The sequence below is a fragment of the Crocodylus siamensis genome, chromosome 6 (assembly GCF_052110815.1).
Source record: "Crocodylus siamensis isolate JL-2025a chromosome 6, ASM5211081v1, whole genome shotgun sequence".
In the NCBI taxonomy this organism is placed as follows: Eukaryota; Metazoa; Chordata; order Crocodylia; family Crocodylidae; genus Crocodylus; species Crocodylus siamensis.
In genome coordinates, this window is record NC_143400.1 from 30,267,510 (window position 1) to 30,281,905 (window position 14,396).

Here is a 14,396-nt window from a genome sequence, read left to right on the forward strand (position 1 = left end):
TGGGAAGTGGGCATGGCTCTGCAGTGCCCTGCCCAGCCCCCTTATATGGAGCTTCCCCTGGCAATACCCTAGCCCCCTTTGTTCAGGAGACTTCAGTGCTCAGGCAGAGAAGAGCTCAGTGGGGGGGCAGTCAGGGAGATTTATTGCAGGAACCATGAGGACCAACATCCCAGCCACCAGCAGGCAGGTGAAGTGCTGGGGGGATCAAGGCCCCAGTAGGCTAAGCTGCCTGAGGAGCAGGGCCGATGTGCAGCATCTTCAGACAACCTTGTTGCGAAGGGTTCCCAGCTTGTCGATCTCGCACTGCACCTCGTCTCCTCTCTGCAGCACAGGGCAAGCACCATCAGACTCCTCCCCTGCTCTCTGCAGCCTGTCAGTCCCAGAAGCCAGGCCAGCCCACCCTAGCTCTGCCAGTGAGGGGCCCTCAGCTACATCCCAGCTTCCTTTGCACCACAACAGTCAATCCCCAGGGGTTAGGTGGTTCCTCATTGCTGTAATGGAGGTTTTAGCATTACTATAATCCTATTCCCTAGAGCTCAAAGTACTTGCCTCAGTGAGAGGAAGCACTAGGCTGAGTACAGCCCCACAACACCTCCGGGGCAGGCAGGGGTACAGAGCCACAAAATGTACCCCTTGTGGCTACGGCAGACCAGCAGAGGGCTGTGCCTAGAGTCCATGGGGTCTGTAAAGCAGGCACCCTGCAGACTAATGTGTCTCTAGAGAGCCTGAGTAGCCTGCAGCCTGGTTTTTCTTGCTCTACACTCTGCTCTTGCCACCCTCCTAGAGCCCTGTGCTCTCCTAGCTGTGACGGGCATGCTGTAGCGCCCACACCAAGGGACCACAGCCTTCTGTGAGAGCAGCAGCACCCAGCCTATAAGTAAAATGCTCAGGCCCTTCCTGGAACCTCTGAGCTTTTCCTGTCTCTGCCTCCAGAGCTGCCTTTATCAGCACTCACTTGAGTATAAACAGATGCTTTCCCCTTGGCACCAGCAATACCTACTGCCTTGCTAGACAGGCAGAGACTGGAAAGCAGCCGACTTCAAGGCAGGGGCTTTGGCAGTTGGAGCTCAAAGCACTGGGCCTAGCCTGGGGGGGGCTATGGGCATCATGCAGACCCATGAAGCAAATGGGACCATTTGGGGTTACTACCTACTTCACTCCAATATCTTGCACGCAGCAGGGAGGGAAATGCTCCTTGTTGAAGATTCAAGCTATCTCCCCAGCTCAGAAGTGCTAGGAGAGCTGCTGCCTACACCTGAGCTCTCCAGAGAACCATGTTTCTACTGCAAGCAGTGCAATAGGACCAAGAACCTCCCTTCCCTTGGGTGGGTCCCTAGGAACAGCTAGTGGGGAGCCTTCAGTGTCAGCCCTTCTGTCACTGCCATTCCCAGAGCCCTGCCTCCACTTTGAGGAGGGAGGGTCTCCCTTAGGAAGCTGGACACTTCGGCCTGCTCTGCCTCAGGCTGCTGGGGCTGATGCTCACCTTCAGAAACATTGGGGGCTTCCGGAAGACTCCAACGCCAGGCGGGGTCCCGGTGAGGAACACGTCTCCTGGGCACAGAGTGGCAAACCTGCCAGGCATCAGTGTGTCACAAGGAAGTCCTAGGCCAGGGGCCCAATGCCAGTGGGGAATGATGGGTGGACAAATGCAGCCCTGTCTGCAGGCTGCAGGGCCCAGATTCCAGCCTTTGGCAGCAACTACAGAGGGCTTGGCAGTGGGGAGGAAACCCAGGAGGCCAGGATCTCATGGCATGAGTCTCAACTAGGCAGAGGAACAGGGCTACTGATATGCCTGGCTGTTCAGTAGGATTCACAGCCAGGCTCTTAGTGCAGCCTGGGAGGAGTTAGGTACCTCACAGAAGGACTTAGAGTAGCCAGCTCCCAAAGCTGACCGGGGGCCATCCTGAGGGGAGGGGCAGAGACTTGCTGTGGTCTCCGTAACACAAAATGAATGCCCAGCACTAGGCTATAGTGGCACATGGACACCAGCCTGGCCCCAAAAAGGCTGGTATTTTCCAGGTGGGTGTCTAAGTCCCTTTGCAGGTGCAGTCCTAAGGCCATTAGCCAGAGGCAACAATAAACTCCCAGGCTCTCCCATGGACTTGCCAGGACAACCAAAGGGGTTTGGGTGGATGCCAAGGGGCCGGGCAGCAGGGGCAGCACATACTGGGAGACCCACGAGACGAGCGTTGGTACTTTGAAGATCATCTGGCTGGTGTTGCTGTCCTGGACAAGCTCCCCATTCACTCGGCAGCGGATGCCCAGATTGTGAGGATCTGAAAGACAGCAGGAGGATGGTGGGCTAGGTATCCCTTATGTGGGAATCCCATTCTGCCATGGGAGGAAGCCCTGCTACATGTTTGCCAGGAGGGGTGGCACCAGTGTGATGCTGCCACCTCTAGGCTAGAACACAGCAGCTCCTTTAAGAGCTCCAAACAACCTCACGCCAAGACAGAAAAACAGAGAGAGCCTGCTGGATCCAGTGGAGAAAGGAGGAAACTGAGGGAACAGAATGTGCTCAGCTTGGACACCACAATTCAGGCCCCTCCTGCCTGGAAATGCATCATGGGATGTTCAGTGACCCAAAAGACCTGTTCCTTGGATCTCAGCTGATGACAGGATGGCACCCCCTTCTGGCCTGCTAGGAACATCACCTCCTGAGCTACCACACACTCTGCACCACAGCCTGGCATCTCCTCTGAGGTCAAATACAGATGCAGCTTCAGCCAGCATCATGGGCCATCTCTAATGAGCTCATGGCCCAGACAGAAAAGCTGCAATGAGGGAGCCAGAGGGGAAGACTAAGATGAAGAGAATTACTGCATCATGCCAGGAGCCTCTGCAGCCGTTCCTCTTGGTCACACCCAATCCCCAACTGCAGCTGGACCCACCAGGGCTCCAGTGCCTACCTGATACAGCATCCTTGGTCACTAGGGCTGGTCCCAGGGGGCAGAAGGTATCAAAGCTCTTGCCCAGCACCCACTGTGTCCCGTTCTTCTTCAGCTGCCAGTCTCTGGCACTGACGTCATGGCCAACTGTGAATCCAGCGATGTGATCCATTGCGACCGACTCCTGGGCAGGGAGGGGGACAGGTGTCTTTGCCCAGTGGCAGGCTGCAGCTGCTACTGGTATGACTGGGGAAACTGGGTTGGCTATTCTGAGCCTATTAGGCACTTATGCTATTGACAGGCAGTGGCAGGATACGCACACACACACATTTCCAAGGGGAGCACCTCTCTGTGGTGGCACAGTGGAGAATTGCTCCCTTTGGCCCTGCTGCTGGGGGTGCTCAGGCAACGGTCAGTCAATGCCAGCTGTGGTGCTAGCTTTGTCCCATGCCCAGGACCGAAGTCACTGCACAGTTGCAGTCCAACTGGACTTGACAGTGTGGGACCTGAAGCCCTTTCCCAGCCCCTTGCCCCTTTTTACCTGGATGTTCTTGCCTTTCTTTCCAATGACAAATGCCAGCTCCACCTCCCAGTCGAGTTCCTAGAGGAGGGAACAGGCAAGAATGAGGCAAGGGTCTCTGCCACGTGCCCCAGAGGGGATCAGGGTTGGGGTGTCCCTGAGGAAGGTGCCCTACATCACCGCCCTCATACCTAGGAAATGTCACATTGGAGATACAGTTGGCCATGCCCATTAACCAGCAATGCCCCTCCCTTCCCCTTACCTCACTGCCCAGCACCACCCTGCCTTTCCCCAAGAAAACTCTTTGTGCCACTTTTCAGGGGTGTTGGTTGTAGCCCTGTTGGTCTAGAACATAAGCAGGCAGGGTTCTTTGGGTAAATCCAGTATCTTTTATTGGACCAACTAAAATAGTTGGAAAAACTATTCTTTGCAAGCTTTTGAGTACAAACACCCTTCTTCAGGCAGAGTCTAATAAAAGATTCCAGATTTACTCAAAGAACCGGGTCTTGCCTTGTGCCAGTTTTGGCATCATGGCACCTAAAAGTTGTGTTACTCAACAAAACCAGCACAGGACACTGACAACACAAAGCTGTCCACCAATCTCCTAGTTTCTTGTGCTAGTTCCTCCTTTTAAAAGGATCTCTGGGTTGCCCTCCATCAAATCAAGCCAGATCCTGGGAGCTAGGCCCGACTTGATGGCAGCCTGCTTTGGAGGTGGAGTGATCTAGCCTGGGTTTTACCTTCATATCTCCAATGTGTGTTACTGCTGCATCTGTCGGGAGGATTTCTGGGAGGGAAGGTCCCTGAACACAGGTGGGAGGGAACCATTGCAGAGGGGCGGGTGGGACTTACATTGCTCTCAGGTGGGTGCACAATGTTGTCGCAGGGCCCCACAATGGAGCTGGTGAACTTGCTGAAGATGATGGGCTCCTTGGGGTGCTCCATGCCCTGCTCCCGGCAGTGGTCTGCGTAGTTCATCCCCACACAGATCACCTTCCCTGGGTTGATGACAGGAGCCAGGAGCCTCACCTCCGAGCGCGGCAGGACATGCTGGTGAGATGCAAGGGCCCTGCAGAAACAAGGGAGGGGAAGCTGGGAGGGGAGGGGCTGCCTGTCCCTTTCTGGGCCTGACCAAGGGAACCCGATCTCCTAGGTTCTGTTCCCGGTGCTGGTAAGGAGTTGCCAATCCCTTCCCAAGGCCTCAGTTTGCCAAGTGGCTGAGCTGGGAACAAACCCCTGCTCTTCTCAGTGATCCGAGCAGTTTGACCTCTGTCTTAGTTGACCTCTGGGTCGCAGACAACAAGATCTACAAAAGCAGCATATGGCAGAAGGCTTGTGAGCTGCACAGCCACAGGGCAAATGAATCGATGCTCTCTCTTCCCTGCTTTTTCCTACTTAACCTGACCTTAGCACTGGATGGGCAGAAAGGCCTGGGAATCCAGGAGCTTGGGCCATAATCAGCTGTTGCCTTGCACGTACCAGTGCCGCCCCCTCCATCTCTTCTTCGGAGTAAAGCCACTGGGCTGGACAGGCCAGCACCCTTCCCTCCGGCCCTCCCTCCTGGGAGCAAAGCAGTGGGGAAGTGATACACGAGGAGGGGAAGTTCTACACATGGGTGATTTCGCTGGCTCGAAGGTCAGCTTGCGCTCTCCAGAGTGGGGTGTTTCCCTCTGCTCCCTGCTGTGGCACCGCCAAGCCCTGCTTACTTCCTGGCTGCGGCCAGCGCCGCCTCCCCGCCCTCCAGGAACTCTCTCATTGTCCTGGGCAGGGATGGGTCACAGGCGTTTAAGTCGATCACGTTGCCGCCATCTTTCTCCTCCAGCCCGACCCTGGGCCCGCCCGAGCTCTTTGTCTGGAACTGGACCAGCCTCATGGCTCTCCCTAGCAGGCTGCGACGCCCCCTGGGCCCCGAGCAGCCCCTGGCGGCAGAGTCCCAGACCTGCGGGAAGGGCTCGCTGGCTCTGCAGTCACATCAGACCCTGCCGGAGAGACACAGAAATGTGTGGAAAGGTCACCTGCATGCCCAGACCCGGTTTTGTCCTCTGGCCCCTGGAACGTGCTTCCAGCAGCAAGAAAACTGCTCCTACGCGAGGCTTCAGCCCTGGCATCACCTCGCTCCCCAGGGAGCCTCCTGCTCCTGTCAGCGCCGTGATCCGTGGGGCAGCGCGCGCGTGTCTGTGTGTGTGGGGGGGTGACTCGGGGGGTGGAAGTGCCTGGGGGCTCCTGGACTCTGCCCCACTACCCGCCCGGGCCCAGGCCAGGGGCAGCTGGGAGCGGAGGGGAAAGGGCCTGCGGCCCTCGCAGGGAGTCTGGCCACAGCCCCGGGGGGGGGGGCCACCTCACCCGCCGGCCGTTAGACGCTGTCAGTTGCTTCCCGTCGCCCGCCGAGGGCGTCATCAGCTCGCGCCCCCCCATGCAGGGCTGCGGCACAACCGGCGTCCCCCGCGGCCTCCAACCAGAAAGCGGTTTCGCGCCTTGTTGCCAATCAGATTCCCCGCCGCGGCTAAGTCCCGCCCACTACGCCCAGGTTTTTGGCCGGTTGTTATGGCAACGGGGGACGCCACGACGCCAGGGGCCTAGGTCTGCCTACCCGCCCTCCCAGCGCCCCCTTGTGGGGAGCAGGGGCAGAGCCAGAGCTGAGGAGGCTCCCCATACCAGCCCCCCGGCCTGGGTCTGCCCCATGCCTGGCGCCTTGTGGGGAGCCCTGAGGGAGGGCAGGCGTAGCAGGCCGTGACCCCGCCATTGGGTGCAAGACTTCCACTCTCCAGAGCCCAGAGCAGCCTTAACACACCGCGGCCAGACCCGCCCCAGTCACTCACCAGTCCTGGGCCAAGCCCCCAGGCCCCGGCTGTTGCCGACAGGTGAGCTATTTTAGAGCGAATCAGTGCCAGTTCACGTCTCATCCGGGGTGTGAGCTGTGAGCAGCTGATTTGGAGCTAGGGTCCAAGCCCAAAGGACCAGGCACTGCATTTGAAAGCAAATCTACAAGTTGCACATTGGCTGGTGATGTCAGCCACGCAGACTCCTCAGACCCCGTATGACCCGGTGGTTCTCAGCCGCGCTCCGACTTCTGTCTCGATGTGGGCTGTTGTGCTTTGTATGTCAGCTCGTTAAACCATGGCTGTCCGTATCCCAGGAGGGGAAGGGGTGAACCTAGTGGTTGACATCTTTCTAGACTCAATGCCTCTTCCTGGAAATGCCAGCTTCTCGATTTCACTCACTGACACTCATCGGGGTGTCTTGAGATCCTCTCAGGGGTGCCTCATGATGTTAGCAGTGTCCAGTGTGTGAACATGTCACACGGTGCCCAAGAAAGACCCAGAGATTTCAGACAGGAATGCAGCGTCAGAGCCATTCTTGCCCTGCACGCTTTGCGACAGAAGGGCGCTATTATATTTCTGTAGTCAAAAAACAAGCAAAAGCTAAGAGCTGGCATTTCTCAAGGGAGGCCTCAGGTCTACTGAGAAGTGCCTTGAGCCTACAAAAGTTGTGAACCAGTGGCTTAACCCCTTGTCTTACTGGGGCGACAGCTTTGTTTTAACAAGCCAGACATAAAAAGAATGGCCCACAATAGAGACAAAAGTCAGAGTTCTGTTCAGGACTTAAAGGATGCCTGATAGCATGGGAAGGATTGCGATGCAAAATCTGCTGAGATCTGCTGATAGAGAAGGACACGTGGAAGACTTTTTTTTTTCCGAAGTTTATTTTATTAAAATATACAGTGACTGAATATCAAGTAGTTATAGAGAACGAGAACCAGCATCTGTCTCCCCCAGTGGTATTGTGAGGCTCAGTGGGAGGTTACAGATACCAGTAGAGAGGCTACTGCTAGTGAGACATGCGGCCATTCCTTATATTGTACATATGTCAGGAAATATCAAGTGCAAACTCACAGCATCCAGAGGGCTTGGGGCAGGGTGAGAGGGGGAGACAGCCAGAATTCACAGCCTTCTTGACAATGGGAGATCAAAACAGATGATCAGGGCCTAGGGCAGAAAGCGATGGCCATCGAGCACTGAAAGAAAGGAGAAGGGACTGAATCTTGGTCCTGGTCCTATTTTAGACGTGGAAAGGGGGCTAGGAGCATACAGGAAGCCTTGTTTTATCCAGGGCTGTGAGGAAGAGGTGGAGCTTCAGCAGCAGTGGAGAGAGCTTCCACCATGGCATGTTCTCTTCCCCTGCATCTTTGGGAAACCCTGCCTCAGCGTCAACTTTGTATCATGTCTCATGCTTGGTGACCTTTCTTCCATCAGGCTCGGCTCTCTCACCAGATACAGCTCCACCCACAAAGGGGTGGGGTCGTACACTAAGCAAACCCATCCAAGGTTGCAGAAGGACCTGAAAGTCAAGGATGTAGGTCAGGGGCGGGCAATTATTTTTGGGCAGAGGGCTGCTTACTGAGTTTGAGCAAGCCATCAAGGGCCGCGTGACAGGCAGCCCAGGGCAGATTAATACTAATTTTCCAAACTTTTTAGGGGCCCCATGGGCTGGATAGGATGGCCTGGTGGGCTGCATCTGGCCCCCGGGCCGTATTTTGCCCACCCCTGGTGTAGGTACTTTCAAGGCTTCTTCTCCAGTGAAGGGAGAAGTTATATCAATTTGAAGATGCAAGGCAAAAAGCCTTCTGCTTCCCAGATGTTGGCAGCAGGAAATCCCAACAGATGGAGTAGCCAGCTATTTAGTATCTTCCCTGTCACAAATCAAGGCTGCATTTACTACACTCTTGCCCCAATTTAGTCTTCAGAATAATGTGCCTCTTGAAAAGGTGCTACCAACCCACCACTTCTTTTACCTACCAACCCATAACTTGTCCACCATAGCTAGATTCCCACTCAAGGCACAGTCCCTTGCAAGGGGTGTGGTACAGGCTACATCAACCCAACAGTGCTCCTGTGTACCTCAGAGACCCTCTCCTGAGTTAACATTTCTTTGCTGCCACCTCTTCTTTCACTGGAGTGGGTAGTCATTTGCTGCTGGCCTGTGCTGAGCAGTAAATGATGCCATCCTTCATACTGGCTCATCATGGGTGGGAGATGGATGGAGTCATGCTTCTCCTGCCCTCCCTGCATGCTTCAAAGACAGTATGGAGCATGAAGCATCTGTTCATGTCTGGACACTCATATCCAGGCTGCATTAGGGTGTAAAATGGATAGTTTTTTAGTTACAGTAGCTCTATGTGCTTTGACTTCCAATCGGCTTTTTCAATGCTCACGCTTCTCTTAGGGATTGATTGCCCAGGGGCAGGTCTCAGATCACCCCAGAGACGGTGTGTTTAATGTTTAAAGAAAGCAATTGGTTTAAAACAGAAAAAGTCTTTTCAATCCAGTGTTGAAAAAGGACCCCGAAGACAGAATATTTCATGCTCCATTTAACTTACAATTTTCAATTGCAGCCTGGAGCTTTGGGCATATTCATAACTCCCTGCCTGGCAAGTCTTCCTCCCACAGAGGAACAGTTTTCCATTGTATTCCTCAACTCCCATCAATAGAACTTAATAGAAACAGATCTGAGCCAAAACAATGCAAGCTTTAAGCTCCTGAGGGTGGAAGTTAGGGTCTCATCACTGTGTTTCCTCAAATGCTTCATAGGGAGGTCCTTTCTCCATCCTCAAGCAGAGGGAGGTGAGATGCCAGAGAAAAGAAAGGCCACCACATCTTTCCTTTCCAATCCAGTGCCCTGCAAAAAACTGGGTCATTTCATTCAGGACTGCTGGACTTGAATCCTCATTGGATGCCATCCATTGTGCTTTTGCTCTACTCTAGAAGGAGCTGACCAAAATCTGTCTGCTAGGTTGAAGTCCCATTTCTCTGTCTCCTCTTGCAGTTCGAGCGTGAGAATCTGGTGCGTGTTGGGTGCAAACATTATCACTTCTTTTTATGTTTGTTTTCTTTTTAAATATAAAAAAAAAGTTTATTTTTCTTCTCAGAAAGATGTGTGTGTGCTTCAAAGAGAGAGACTGCGTCTGTCTGTGTGCAGGCCAGACCCGGGCGTGCCAGCAAAGATGAGAGGGATTTCCCAATGTTCTAGATCACATTCTCAAACAGCTGCATGGAGCTCATAATGTTCTCATCCTGGACAGGAACGAGACAGAAAAGCCAAAGCAATAACCATTGGAAAACCGTGGCTGAGTGAATGGGGCAGGGCCTGGAAATCAAGAGATGTGAGCATTACTCCCAGCTCTACCATCCATCTACTGCATGACCTTCATTAGGACATCTGTCCTGTCTCTGCCTCAGTTTCTTTTCCTACCTCTTGTCTGTAAGTTCTTTGGCATGGGAACTGTATCTGGTTAATGTATAATTGGACCCCCAACATGACACTGTAATAACAACACATCTGAGAGTTTATAGAGTACCTGAGATGTACTGGTGAGAGCAGCCAGGTGTAATTGCTCCCTTAATGGTGCATCTAATGCTATCCATATCTTGATCATCTGCACACTCTGAGCTAAAATCTGCTGGCCCTAGATGGGACTGCCTGGTCTCCTGTCTTCTTCTGTCTGCTTCCCGGCTTATACCCTAAGCTCCTCCACTAGGTAGAATTCCAGGGCCTGCATCATGCAGGAAGAGATGACCACTTATGTCCTTACAAATCTATGAACCAGAGCATGAGGTGGAGCAGTGAGTGAGGCGGGAACTGCACAAGGTTAGCTATCATTTAACTGTGGAATTTAGGGGGTCAGATAAATAGGGATCGGCAATGAAGCAGGCACTGAGCAAGTCAGTAAGTTGGACTCTGGGGAAGTTAGGAGCCCCTACGTCCAAGAGAGGGGCCAGGGATGAGTCAGGAAGAAGAGGAAGAGGGAGCAGCTGCAGGACCCAGGGTGCTGGGAAGAAATCATAGCAGAGACCTGCTTACCTTTTGACAGGTCTCCAGGAATTCCTCGATTGTCACCACGCCGTCTCTATTCCTGTCCATTTTCTGAAACACAAAGCACGTGCTGAGATCTGATGCAGTTTTCCACCCACCACCATCTTTGTAGCTTCAATAAACCCACTTTCCTGCCAAGGTGGCAGGCCCAAGCCTACACCTGATCATGGAAGCACTTGGCCTGCAATTTGGACAGGAGCCTTCATGGGATGTTCCTTTCTTTCCTTCCCCTAACCTAAGCCACTCCTGTTCCAAGTCCCTAGTTGCTTTCCAAGCCTGCCCAGGCTTCTGGTCACCTGCCTGGGGCCTGTGTCTCCAGGACTCTAGCTAGCAACACAGTCACAGTGAACTGGAATCAGATGTCTCTAATGGAGCTCCTCCTGCCTCTGCAGCTGCCAATGTCCTTGTTCTTTTCCAGCCACAAGCGTAGCGAGTCAGCCTTGCCATCTGTTTCCCCTGCAAGCAACCATATGGGAATCTGCTGCTGCCACTGGTATGAGCGGGGGCCTTGATTCTGTGTTCAATTTGTTTCTACCCTGGGGTCACTCCATTGATTTCAGTGGCAATGTCCCCAGTTTATTCCAACCTAAGATCCATATCAGGAGCCCTGGAGGCCAGGTTTTTGAGGATGCCTTCTGCCTGCCTTCTAATTAATTCATTAACACAGAATCCATGGTTCTCTCAGCTGTTCCTGCTACCCTTGTTAGTGAGGAGATTTCCCAGCTCCTGCTCCCAGGTGACTGTGAGCTGGGTTACCTGGAAGAACTTTTCCACGTGCTCTATCGGAGCATCTTCCCTCAGGATCGGGTGTGTGTAGCGGCCCATCATGTCATAAATGGACTTCATTATTGCCAGCATCTCCTGGCAGAGAAAGATGGACATTTAAGATGGAGGATTAACTTGCTGTCACATCCCATCTCCAAATCTGAGACCTGCCTCCCTGAACTACAGCTACCAAGCTTCCCAAGCAGGGAGAGCTGTGTAGCACTGACATCTGCACCTGGCTGATACCTCTTAGCATGGCTCAATGCATGGTGCAAACCTTGCTTTGGACATCCTCAAAGACCAAGTTATCAATAGAGACAATGCTAGGGTAGGCATATGTTCCACTTCCAATATGTTCCTGATGCATCCATCAGCAGCACCAAAGCCAAACAGGAATCTTCTCCTCACCATCAAGGGCAAATGAAGGCAGGAATTTGAGGAGAAACTGGCTTCCAGCCTCCTCCATCTGGTGCCCAGTGTGGCTGTAGGTGCTTAAGTCTAGACTCTAGGGCCTGGGTTTGGAATCAGTCATGCCACGGCAGTGCAAGTTATGGCAAAAAAATGTGGTGTGTACAAATGCCCAGTGGCTTAAACCACTCCTAGAGTGTGTCAGTACTCTCTACTGCATGGAGAAGTAAATCCAAGCCCCACACTCCACTCCCAGGGGTCCCTTACCCCTATCACCCCCTCCTCTGTATGACCCTGCATCCACCCATCAGGATCCTGCCTCGAGTTTCCACATCTGATTTTCAGCTCACTGCTATTCTCTCAGGGTCTGATGACAGAGGCTGACCCTTACTTTCATCCTGCGAGGTTGCTCTGCTTGCCTCTGAACCAGCTGCACTCAATGCTTTTAGATCCTCCTTCTGAACCTGATTCAGATGCTCCCTGGGCGCTAGCCCCTGAATGAGAAACATGCTCCAGCTCCCATGGTTTTTGGAATCCTCTTCCTGCTTCAGGCTACTTAGACACAGGTACCACACACATTCCTGGGCCCTCCTTCCTTTCCCTAGGGACCAGTTAGACCCACACAAGTTCATTCCAGACTTCCCACCCACCCCTAGGCTGCTGCCCTCAATGCAGCCACATCTCATCAGTGTAGCTCTCGCACCTCCTTGGTGATGTAGCCATCTTTGTTAATGTCATACAGGTTAAACGCCCAGTTTAGCTTTTCATGCACTGTCCCACGCAGCAGGATGGAGAGGCCAATGACAAAATCCTGCAACACAGAGAACACTGCGGGAAGAGATAGGTAAAGTGACCCGGTGCATGTTGAATGGCAAATGCATAGCCTGGTAAAGCTACCCTCCCATCATTTGTGTCTAGTCTGGGAAATGCTCTGCAAGAGAGGAGGATCTTGACCCTTCAAAGGGTAAGGCGGAAATTGTATTGATCCCGAGACTCTCAGGGTATTTTTCCTATTGATCTAGTTTCTATTCTCTCCTGTGTCTATTTTTAGTTGCCTCACTCTCCACCCCAGCCCCAGTGCTTCTCAGTAAAAATAATGCAAAAAGCCTCCTCAGTTCTGAGCTGCTCCATGTGTTTGAGTCTGATTAAAACTAACATGATAAAAATCATTAATAGCAATTGTGGAATAAGAGGCAGGTCCAGGGTTGGCTGAAAGAGAGCTTTTTGCAGCCATTTTAAATATAAGAATTACTTAAAAATCTATCTGTCTGTCTGTCTACTTATGCAGAAATATTAGAGCGATTTCACTTGTATAGATGGTCTATTTATATTGATTCCAAATCACTGTACATTTCACTAGCTACTTGTACACTGTGCAGGGATGCATATGCATACATATAGGTGTCCACGTGTCCACATACATATATGCACCTTAGTATACATGCCTGTATGCACATATACATATATAGAGACATACCTGTGTATAAACATACACAAATGCATGCATGCGCACACCTCCCCCTTATCCTCTATCTTTAAAACCTATGGTGAGCTTAAAAAAAAAAAAAAAAAATCAGGAAAATCAACCTGTGGCCTTTTTGATCTTTCAATTTCTGCCAGTTTTTAATGGCTACTGCAATGGGGCATAAACTGGAGATATGGGAACTTATCTGCTTGTATTGATGCACCTGCCTCTCATTGCAATCAATGGGCATGAGGCACCTAAATGCTTTGAGCCTTTTGCATAAACTCATCATCATCAGATATATTATCTTGCTATTTCAGTGAGTTTGGCCTTCTTAATGCACCCTCTTCTCACACAGACACCTCTGCTAGCAAGTGATACCTCAAGCTAAGCCCGAGTGCAGTATTTGGAAAAGTAGACCAAGAGGTTGCAGGAAAACATGTTGGTGACCCAGTAAAGGTTCCAGTTCTGAACCAACGTCTCAGCAGCACTATGAGACTCAGTGGTGCCCTATTTGGCCAAGTTGTAATGCTGAGGTCCTGACCACTTGTAATCATTAAAGGGCCTGTGGCCCGTTTTGGCAGGGCTGGGATGTTAAATATGCATGAGTCACTTGCCACCCAGCTGTGAAAGGCATCCACCTCTGGGGTGGAATGTGGCCACTGTTTCACAGTGTACAGGAACTGCTGCTCCAGAAAGGACCTCATGCTGCAGTCTCTTAGGCCATTACTATCTCCATCAAGTCACTCCCAATTCATAGCACAGCAGGAACAGAAGCAGGACATGCGTATCCACTTGCAGCTGCACGCAGCAAGGAGGAGGCTGTGGGGAGGCTGCTTAAAATGATATAAAGTAGGAGGCTGGATAGGAGACCAGCATTAACAAACTTGCCCTTCTCTGCAGAGAGCTCTGAGGCCTCCCCTCCCACAGACCATACCCCAGGGATCGGTAAGGGATAGGAAGAGACACTCGGACAGGGTTTCTAGCTCGGCTGGCCTGCCCTGGCAGGGAGGAGACCCCTGATGTGATTCCAGACAGATCAGAAATTGAGGGAAAAGTCAGCCAACTGCCCCGTCACTTGACATGTCCAGCAGCACTGGGTCCTGTCAATCCATCTGTTTCAATGCATATCTGTTGATGTCAATCCTGATTTTAGCCTGACACAGGAGCATATGCACCTCCAGCCTCAGAGATTCACAGATTCACAGATGCTAGTCGGAAGGGACCCCAAAGGATCATTGAGTCCGACCCCCTGCCAGTGGCAGGAAAATATGCTGGGGTCAGACAACCCCAGCCAGGTACATGTCCAGTCTCTTCTTGAAGACCCCCAAGGCAGAGGAGAGCACCACTTCCCTTGGAGCCCATTCCAGATTCTGGCCACCTCACTGTGAAGGAGTTCTTTTTGATGTCCAACCTAAATCTGCTCTCCATCAGCTTGTGGCCATTGTTTCTTGTTATTCTAAGGGGTGCTCTGGCAAAC

The 14,396-nt window shown here is 52.3% G+C and overlaps 2 protein-coding genes across 7 annotated transcripts in view; both read right to left on the reverse strand.

The window, feature by feature from the left end:
* Positions 1-119: 119 nt before the first annotated feature.
* On the reverse strand, positions 120-5,880 carry LOC149862139 (oxaloacetate tautomerase fahd2, mitochondrial-like). Of its 2 annotated transcripts, none has more exons than XM_090051497.1 (8): positions 5,752-5,880; positions 5,115-5,387; positions 4,261-4,477; positions 3,430-3,489; positions 2,910-3,072; positions 2,168-2,276; positions 1,484-1,571; positions 120-321 (listed from the first exon to the last, which is right to left on the reverse strand). In XM_090051497.1, exons 2-8 carry the CDS (start codon positions 5,279-5,281, stop codon positions 259-261), a joined length of 867 nt encoding a protein of 288 aa, XP_089907623.1. In that variant the 5' UTR covers positions 5,282-5,387; positions 5,752-5,880; the 3' UTR covers positions 120-258. The 2 variants fall into 2 exon arrangements, with proteins under 2 accessions (XP_089907623.1, XP_089907624.1); XM_090051498.1 differs by lacking the exon at positions 5,752-5,880 and adding an exon at positions 5,520-5,671.
* A 1,227-nt stretch (positions 5,881-7,107) lies between these two features.
* The window catches only part of KCNIP3 (potassium voltage-gated channel interacting protein 3), a 60,753-nt gene continuing 53,464 nt past the window's right edge, over positions 7,108-14,396 (reverse strand). For all 5 annotated transcript variants that reach the window (XM_090053494.1, XM_090053491.1, XM_090053493.1 and 2 more), the window contains 4 exons: positions 12,155-12,262; positions 11,035-11,139; positions 10,267-10,329; positions 7,108-9,479 (listed from right to left, as the gene is read on the reverse strand). In XM_090053494.1, coding sequence (XP_089909620.1) covers positions 9,432-9,479; positions 10,267-10,329; positions 11,035-11,139; positions 12,155-12,262 — 324 coding nt within the window. In that variant the 3' untranslated portion in view covers positions 7,108-9,431. The remainder of the gene's footprint in view (positions 9,480-10,266; positions 10,330-11,034; positions 11,140-12,154; positions 12,263-14,396) is intronic.

Coding starts and splice junctions, on each gene's coding strand:
- LOC149862139 (XM_090051497.1), bottom strand. CDS start 5,281: ATGAGGCTGGTCCAGTTCCAGACAAAGAGCTCGGGCGGGCCCAGGGTC. Junction 4,478..5,114: donor GCGCTGGCCGCAGCCAGGAA/GTAAGCAGGGCT, acceptor TTGTTTCTGCAG/GGCCCTTGCATCTCACCAGC. Junction 1,572..2,167: donor CTCGTCTCGTGGGTCTCCCA/GTATGTGCTGCC, acceptor GATGCCTGGCAG/GTTTGCCACTCTGTGCCCAG.